This window comes from Dama dama, chromosome 6, assembly GCF_033118175.1.
Source record: "Dama dama isolate Ldn47 chromosome 6, ASM3311817v1, whole genome shotgun sequence".
NCBI classification, from domain to species: Eukaryota; Metazoa; Chordata; class Mammalia; order Artiodactyla; family Cervidae; genus Dama; species Dama dama.
In genome coordinates, this window is record NC_083686.1 from 22,483,580 (window position 1) to 22,493,037 (window position 9,458).

General features: G+C 41.7%; 1 protein-coding gene across 1 annotated transcript; it reads left to right on the forward strand.

Moving 5' to 3' along the window:
• Positions 1-6,705: 6,705 nt before the first annotated feature.
• Positions 6,706-7,395, forward strand: NAA11 (N-alpha-acetyltransferase 11, NatA catalytic subunit). The gene has a single exon (XM_061145198.1). The coding sequence runs from the start codon at positions 6,706-6,708 to the stop codon at positions 7,393-7,395; it is 690 nt and encodes a 229-aa protein (XP_061001181.1).
• Positions 7,396-9,458: the final 2,063 nt, after the last annotated feature.

Sequence of the window (9,458 nt, forward strand, 5' to 3'; positions counted from 1 at the left end):
TCAAGCTTCTTCTCACTATGTCCAGCATGATTTCTTAAAGAGCCCTTCTCTTTGGATGAATCAGCTAGTCTCTAGTCATTACTCCTTCTCTACTGCCACTCTTCACTCCCACTTCTATTTCCATCGACTGATGTTTATGAGCTTGCATACAAATTGCTGCTGACACAATATTAACTACAAGTGACTTCTGACAATCTCCAAACCCTTATAGTGCTTGACTTCCTAATGGTACTTAGAGACAACTGGGACACTTACATGGTAATAATATGGAACTGATAGCATAGGTTTCTAGTACCTCTGCCAGCATGAATTCTATTAATCTAAAGAGGTCCTCCCATCTCTTATCTGAGAACAGTGAATCCATGACTGTCCCCGAGTATTTCACCTTAATATCATTCTAAGTGGCTTCAGTATTTAGCTAATATATGTCAGACTGAGAAAAATAACATAAAATTTAAATTTACATTAAAAACATAGTCGATTGCTAAAATTTCTGTCAGTCAGGGACCAGCCAGCAAACCACTCCAGGTAATTTAAATTGACACGATTTAATGCATGGTAGTGAGCGACTTGGCATGCATGCATGCATGCATTGGAGAAGGAAATGGCAACCCACTCCAGTATTCTCGCCTGGAGAATCCCAGGGACAGAGGAGCCTGGTGGGCTGCCGTCTGTGGGGTCGCACAGAGTCGGACACAACTGACGCAACTTAGCAGCAGCAGCAGCAGTAAGTGATGGAAAGAACTGAGAAGCCAACGGGGATGGTGAAGTAATCAAAAGATTAGCAAAGGCAAGAAACCACTACCAATTCTGGAGCTGGAGGGATAAAGGGAGAAGCCTTATTACCCTAGACTAGAAGCCATGATTTCCTGATGGAAAAGCAGAGGCTGTCTAGCAGGGAGCTGAAAGCCCAGAGGAAATCAGCCACTGCAGGAAGATGGCACCCAAGGATCAGCTAGTAGGGGACAAATACCCTGGCTTCTCCTATCCTTCCTCTCCCTCCACCTACCCCTTTCCAGGATGCCTACCGACCAAATCTATCTGGAAGCTAGTTGGAAAGTAAGTCTGAGACACATGGTTTATGGGTGAGGGGTCAAAATGTATATTAGTACAATAGACAATGACCAACCCACTTCCCAAAGCATGAAAGAGAAATCTAGAGCTGTAAACTGATTGCTAAATTATGTTCAATTTACTTTTCTTTTACATAATGAAAATGATCTGCATATCTCTGAGTAGCCTAGACATTAGAGCATTTGGTACATAATGTAGTTGGTTAGGGAAAATAATGCTAAGTATAGAAACTGATGCAACATAAGTACTGTCATATTTTCTCATTACACACTTAAGCAACAATAATGGATGTCATTACACAAAAATATGTACTATAATCACACAATTTATTTAGACTGCACAAAGAAAAGATTTACTTAGCCTGTCTTAATATATTTATACCTCTAATTACATATTCATTATATAAGCATCCACTCAAGACCTACTATGCGGCAGATAATTTGCTAGTTCTTAGAAAACTGTTTCCATAAGATAGGGTCATATCCTCAAGAAACAAAGAAGACAGAAACTAAAAATAAGTGATACACATAAAACATAGATAAGATTGAGAGGAGCACACAAATAAGAAAGTAGTTCATTTTCCCAGGAGGATAGGAATCGATAAAAGAGAGGATATTTGAGCCAAATTTGAAAAGATAAGAAAAAAATCAAAGCAAATACTATGTTTGTCTGAAGTCTTCCCAGGCTTTTTGCCTGTGTACACATCAATCATTATAAATATTGCTTACATATCACAGTCTAAATCAATTACAATGCTGAATCATCTGCTTACTTAAAGAAAATGCCTAAAAAGAATCCCTAACATTTCTATCCACTTGGCATTGCAAGAAACCTAACAGAAATAGTCTTAATGTTAAACATCTTCAAGCACTGCATGCTATGATGCTACCTTCTTTTTCCGTCATTCCCAACCCTGTTCCCTTGCTATCCTGTCCTGCTTCCTACATACTACTGAGTATTTTACAGCCGTGGAACTTTATTCTAATTTGTTTTCTTTTCCAGTATAAGCCAAGAACCATATAGACCTGCAATTCACATTGACCCAAATTCCTTGAGACGATGTTGAAAGGTTTTGTTTGATCTTCTACATTTGGAAAGGGATTTGGATAACATTTTATATACTGGAAACTCTGCCCTTATTCAAGATGTTGATGATCTGTTAGCCACTCCTTCACTGAAATCTTACTACTTTTGTAGACCGTATGTTACAAAGCCTCTAAAAATGCATGGTGACATCTGTCTCAGATTCATTACTCAGGACATGACATATTTATATCAATAGGAGGGAGGTCATCTTTTAGGATAAAAACTAATCTCAGTGTCCCAAGACTCACTTGAATTTCACAAATGTCCACCCTTTTAGATACAGCTAGCTATTGCTCATGTAGCATATCGAATATGCTTCTATTCAAAGCTTCTATTTGTGTGTACGTGAGTGTTCAGTCATGTCCTACTCTTTGCGACCCCATGGACTGTAGTCTGCCAGGCTCCTCTGTCCATGGGATTTCTCAGGGAAGAATACTGGAGTGGGTTACCATTTCCTCCTCCAGGGGATCTTCCCCACCCAGGGATCAAACCCACATCTCTTCCATCTCCTACATTGGCAGGTGGATTCTTTACCACTGCGCTACCTTGGAAGCCCAAAGCTGCTATTGCATCCTGTTTAAATGAACATCCAAGAGTCATGATCTTTGTCACAAGAAGCCAAATAGTCTTTTTTCTGATTTAAACAAATTGTATAGAGAAACCTAGAACTGTCTTCTTGGTAATGATAAGTCTACATATTTTTTGTTGTGAGGAAAAAGAAACTATTTTAGGTATTAACACAGCTTCATGAAGATAAAGAATGTCCCACTCATTAGTATGAGTCAGTTCTGCCCAGATCTCTTTGACTTAGCTATTCCCCACACAGTCACAGCATTCCTAAAGACATATTCTAATGTGTCTTTAAAATATGCAATTTTATTCTTCTCTGCAAATAGAGAAGGCTGGGCTCATATTAAACTCAACCTGTTTGTTACCACTTCAATACAAGTGGAGTTTCATGACTGTCTTACAGCCCCTGCCCACTGTTCAAACCCATTATTAACTGCAAAAGCTTTTTATCCCCCAAATTATTGACCTCATACTTTAGGTAGATATGCCCTGTCAAATGGCCAGAAGGGGTGGGCTTAGAATATGCAGCAATATGGGAAAGTAGAAATTCTTCCATACTGTCTATTCTTGCTTACCCACATGACTGAATTTATCATTTTTGGTCTTATTTATGGTTATGGACAATGAAGGAAACAAGAGTTCATCACCTCAGTAAGTATAAAAACATTTATTTGTTCATTTATGATCTGTCAGACATTATCATGGCTTCCCAAGTGGCACTAGTGGTAAAGAATCTGCCTGCCAATGCAAGAGATACAGAAGATGCAGTTTTGATCCCTGGGTCTGGAAGATCCTCTGGAGGAGGTGGAAATGACAACTCACTCCCATATTCTTGCCTGAGAAATCCCATGGACAGAAGAAACTGGCAGGCTACAGTCCATGGGGTCCCAAAGAGTTGAACACAACTGAGCATTACTACTACTACTATACATTATCATATTGCTGCCATAAAGGGTTTTGTTCTCTAAATGACTTATACAGAGAAATGCTTTGGCTCACACTACAGCTGAAGCAACTGCCACTTTCTCTTTCTGGGTCCAACTAGTTGCCTCTGAAAACTGTGTTGTTACGTCTCAGATTCAAGGTTAAACAAAAAAACAAACAAAATTTACTGACTCATAAGGTGCCTCTTCTTCTCACATTTGTGCAGGCCCAAAGACCTTCTTCTTCTTGCTTTCATGGCCTATGGAATGAAAAAGGTAAACAAAAGCATGTACATATGTGTTCAGTTGCTAAGTCGTGTCTGACTCTTTGCGACCCCATGTATTACAACCCAACATGCTCCTCTGTCCATGGGATTTCTCAAGCAAGAATACTGGAGTGGGTTGCCATTTCCTTCTACAGGGGATCTTCTGACCCAGGGATCGAACCCTCATCTCCTGCATTGGCAGGAAGATTCTTTACCACTGAGCCAGAAAGGAAGCCCTAAACAAAAGTAATGACAACACAAGTGACAGATACATAATTGATATGTGAGCTTTGAGTTCTTAGTTGGTCTATTTTGCCACACCTGCCCCATTTTTCCAGCCTATACTTTAGCAAGTCCAGTAAAGATACAATATTCCTACAGAAGAACACAAGGAACTCAAATTCTGATCATCCATGTTTTTTAGGAAGAACCTATTGTAGAAGAACTATATGACTCTCTGCATTATGCTTTTAGAGATATGTCATCTGAAAACACATATCCCTGTTCTCAGAATGAGGTATAACATAAAAGAGAAATTCTGAACAGAAATAATACCAGGAAGTAATTTTTCAATGCATAGAATCACTTAAAACATCAAGGACCTAAAATATTATAATAAATCTTAAAAATTTTCAATAAAACACAACTAATTATTAATTACAACAAAAAATAGTAGCTATTCAAGCTATGTTATACAAACCACACGGCTCTAGATTACTTTAACTAGTAAATGAGTATGAATCCTTATTTGAAAGAATGCTGCACACATTTTCTAGATAAGTTAGAGTATAATCATGACCTATAAGAAAAGAGACTATCTAATCACAACAGAATACATTCTGATGTTTGAGTTTCCAGGTAATGATATGCCAGGAAATGGGAAAGGAAGATTGTATAAGGTACATAGATAATTCTAAGGCTTATAGTCATATTACATGCAAGCGGTACTAATAAAATGTGACTTCTTTGCACTATTAAAGAAATACCCCCAAATCATGCTACATCAAGGTGGTATAAAAATTTTTAAATCTATTTAGGAATGCAATTTAGGATTTATGACAAAGGCAGGAATGCAACACAGTGGAGGAAAGGTGACTTTTTTTCCAATAAATTGTGCTAGATGGATATAATATCCATGCAAGCAAAAAATAGCTGAACTTCTTCCTCACAACATACACAAATAGATTGCCTATCGAAACCTAAAATGTGAAACAATAAAGCTTTCAGGAGAAAACACAAAAGAATGTCTCTGTGACCTTGGAGTTAGCAAAGTTTCTTAAACAGGGAATGGAAAGCATTAACCATGAAATTTTAAAAGTGGAAAATTAGACTGTGTTAAAGTTCCTATTTGATGTCAGAAATAACAAGAGAATGAAAAATCAACCAATAGGGGAGGATGCTATTCATTATAAATATCTCTGACAAAAGATTTATATTCAGAATATATATTTTTAAAAAACTCTTTAATATTGAGAAAAATACACACAACCCAATAGAAAAATGAAAGAAAAAAAAAAAAGACTTGAACAACCACTTCACAAAAAAAATTTAGAATGACTAATAAGCATGTAAAAAAGGTGCTTAACTTCATGCAAAATAAAAACACAACATAATTCTACCACCCTCCCACCACCCTCCACCCCACTATGCCACAGCTAAAATGAAAAAGATGGGGAAATACCAAATGTTGATGAAAATGTACAGCAAACATATTAGAAAAGGCTTGGCAATATTTATATAAAAGTTGAACATCACAGTCTGTTCTGACCCAGTAATTATAATCCTAGGTAAATGTGCACGTGTCAACAAAAAACATGCTTCAAAACGTTTTGTTACACTATTCATACCATTCCCAAATTAAAAATAATACAAATGGTCAGCAAGAGTCCAACGGGAATAAACTGTGGTATTTTGGAGCAATGGAAGATAAAACAGGAAATAGTATAAGGAATTCCCAACTATACACAACTAGGTAACTGAAACAAGTATTGAGTGGGGAAAAAAGTGAGTGAAAGTCGCGACTCTTTGAGAGTCCATGGGCTATACAGTCCATGGAATTCTTTAGGCCAGAATACTGGAGCAGGTAGCCTTTCCCTTCTCCAGGGTAGCTTCCCAATCCAGGGATCGAACGGAGGTCTCCCGCATTGCAGACGGATTACCAGTTCAGCCACAAGGGAAGCTCGTGGGGGTGGGGGTGGGGGGAGACACGAAAAGAGTGTTTGCACTATGGGTTCATGTATATAAAGACTGTTAGTAATCTAGGTCATAGTTACACTTGGGACATGGAACAGGGAGAACTGGAAAGGGGTGGGTGTCTAGGTGTCCTGGGGTGCTTGCAATTGCAAAATGTTCTAGTTCTTGCTCTAAATTCTAGTTACAGGGGTTTATCCAGTTTGTGAACATTTATACAGATATATCCAAATTAAAAAGTTACAGCTGGAACAAGAGAATAAGGTCAGCAACAGATCAAACATTAGACACTGTATTAACATGATTGAGGTCAACAGGAACTCCACTGCTCCACCCCCAAGCCTGCGTGCGCACACGCACAATGAAGTGAAAAACCTCATTGGCTGGGACTAGGTGCGCACTTCCGGAAGCCACACCTTAGCACCGCCCCTTCCGTCTGCTGGTCATCCCGCCTTCCCGCCACCCAGTCTCCACACTATCCAGCCCGGCAGCTTCCGCCCCTTGGACTCAAACTCCACCAAGGCAAACAGGGCTTGGCGGCGGTAGCCTTTCTCACAGTCTCCTCCGTCAGACCCGGCTCGCTGCCTGCCGCCATCATGAACATCCGCAATGCTCGGCCAGACGACCTGATGAACATGCAACATTGCAACCTCCTTTGCCTTCCCGAGAATTACCAGATGAAATACTATTTCTACCATGGCCTTTCTTGGCCCCAGCTCTCTTACATCGCTGAGGACGAGGACGGGAAGATTGTGGGCTACGTCCTGGCCAAAATGGAGGAGGACCCAGATGATGTTCCTCACGGACACATAACCTCACTGGCTGTGAAGCGTTCCCACCGGCGCCTCGGCCTGGCCCAGAAGCTGATGGACCAGGCCTCCCGGGCCATGATTGAGAACTTTAGCGCCAAGTACGTGTCCCTGCATGTCAGGAAGAGTAACCGGGCAGCCTTGCACCTCTATTCTAACACTCTTAACTTTCAGATTAGTGAGGTGGAACCCAGATACTATGCAGATGGAGAAGATGCTTATGCTATGAAGCGGGATCTGTCGCAGATGGCAGATGAGCTGAGGAGGCAGTTGCAGCTGAAGAAGGGGTATGTGGTGCTGGGCTCCAGGGAGAACCAAGAGACCCAGGGCAGCACGCTTCCTGGTTCTGAAGTGGCCTGTCAAGAGGAGAAGAACCCGGCCACTGATGGTAGCGGGAGTGACAGCAAGGAACCCAGCGAATCCACGGAAAGCCCCGATGCCCAGGACAGTTCAGAAGACTCAGACTCCACCTCCTAGAGCCTGCTTAAGGTAAGTGTTCTCACTTCCTTGACCCAGTTCCTATCTCCCCTGAATTCCTGCACCATACTTGGGTCGCCAGATCCCATCCCATTCTAGCCGTAATGGATTTCACTGTGAAAACACCCTGTTGACCTTGGGGAGGAGTGTCCAAATTCAGGAATAACTGAAATGTTTCTTTATATTACTGTAATTGGCCTTTATTTCTAAGATGAAAGAGGTGTTCCCTGTACTTAGCATAAGTATCCTTCCATGTTGGAATCTACTGCGACATCTTCGTTGGCTCCATCTAACCTTTGGTCCTTATGAGCCCCTCTGGGTCCTTTCCAGTCAGAGGCCTCTTCAGGTCTCAGGTGTTCTTTGCCATGTTTGGGCCATTTTGGTAGCAAGGGTATTAATGTGCATAGGCTAGTTGTTCTAAAAGTTAATCTCCAAATCTCAATAACCAAAAATAGTAACACACATTTTCTCACATCATGGTCCAGTATGAGTCAGCATTATGGTAGGGATGTGGAGGGGAGAGGAAAAGAAGGGCCCTTCTCCATGAAGTCATTCAGGACTCTTATCTGCTCCTTAACCCTGGTTAGGAATCTGGTGAAGCCTAAGGACACCATACTTGTAGGGGTGGGGAGAAGTAAGAATTTTAGGAGAGGCTCAGTAGAGGGCGTCCCTGGTGGCTCAGAGGGTAAGGCATCTGCCTGCAATGCAGGAGCCCTGGGTTCGATCCCTGAGTTGGGAAGATCCCCTGGAGAAGGAAATGGCAACTCACTCCAGTGTTCTTGCCTGGAGAATCCCATGGCTGGAGAAGCCTGGTAGTCTACAGCCCATGGGATCACAAAGAGTCGGACACAACTGAGTGACTTCACTCACTCAAGGACACCTCAGAAAACTGCCTTTTATAGTGCCATTTTCTAGAATCATGTCGTCCAGTTGTTCATATACATTCAACTTGCAGATAAGGGAAGTTAATACACATAGAGGTTTATCTAGGTGTTAAAAGTCAGTCTCATTTTCCTAACTATCTGCAGGGAAGATTAGATAGTGTAGTTTAGTTGTATGCCTGGGAGGAAAAGGAATATGTTCTGGTAACCACACAGCATAGTTTCTGCAGCAGTGGGAACCACCCCAGTGGTGCTCTGGACTTTGAGAAGTTCTGCTTCCATGCCTGGCTAGGAGCCTGGGATCTCTCTGTTGCCCCCTCCCTCGCCATAACGTGGCACAAAAATTCTGCCAGGCTATCTGAGCTGTCTGCTTAATCACACGACACACATGTCTTCTGCACAAACCTCGGCATGGGAATCTGGGACCCTGCCGGCCTTGCTGCCTTTATCCCTCTTGTTAAAGCCTGGAAGAATTGACCCCTCTACATGGAAATTCCCCGAATTGTCTAAAGCTGCAGTTACCATCCCTCACCTGTGTCCCATTCAGCAGGGGTTTATTAGGACATACACTGAGCTGCCTGAATGGGAAAAGACTTCTATGAGAAAAGAAAGAATAGAGACAAAAATTAAAAGGTTAATATAACAGAAGTATTATCTAGCCACAATTGTGGCATTCCCCCTGTGGAACTGGAGTTAAAATACCTACAGAAGAAAGTCCTGAAAGAAATAACTTTTCAGTTTCCCTTATCTTCTCTTGGGTCTGGGCAATAGAGACAAAGTTAGAAGATTTAGAAAGTGAAAGTGAAGTCGCTCAGTCGTGTCTGACTCTTTGCGACCCCATGGACTGTAGCCTACCAGGCTCCTCCCTCCATGGGATTCTCCAGGCAAGAGTACTGGAGTGGGTTGCCATTTCCTTAGAAGCGATGGTGAATAGGGCAGCTGGTGAAGGAGACTGGATGTCTTCCTTTACAAAATGGTAATAAAAGTCACTGAGAGCACTGTGTCAGAGGTACTGTTCGAGGGACTATTTGTGAATTGTCTCTCTTAATCCTCCTAAAATCCCTCTAAAGTACGTACCCAGGTAGTGCTAGTTGTAAAGAACCTGCCTGTGAATGCAGGAGACATAAGAGACGCAGGTTCGATCCCTGGGTTGGGCAGATCCCCTGGAGGAGGAAATGGCAA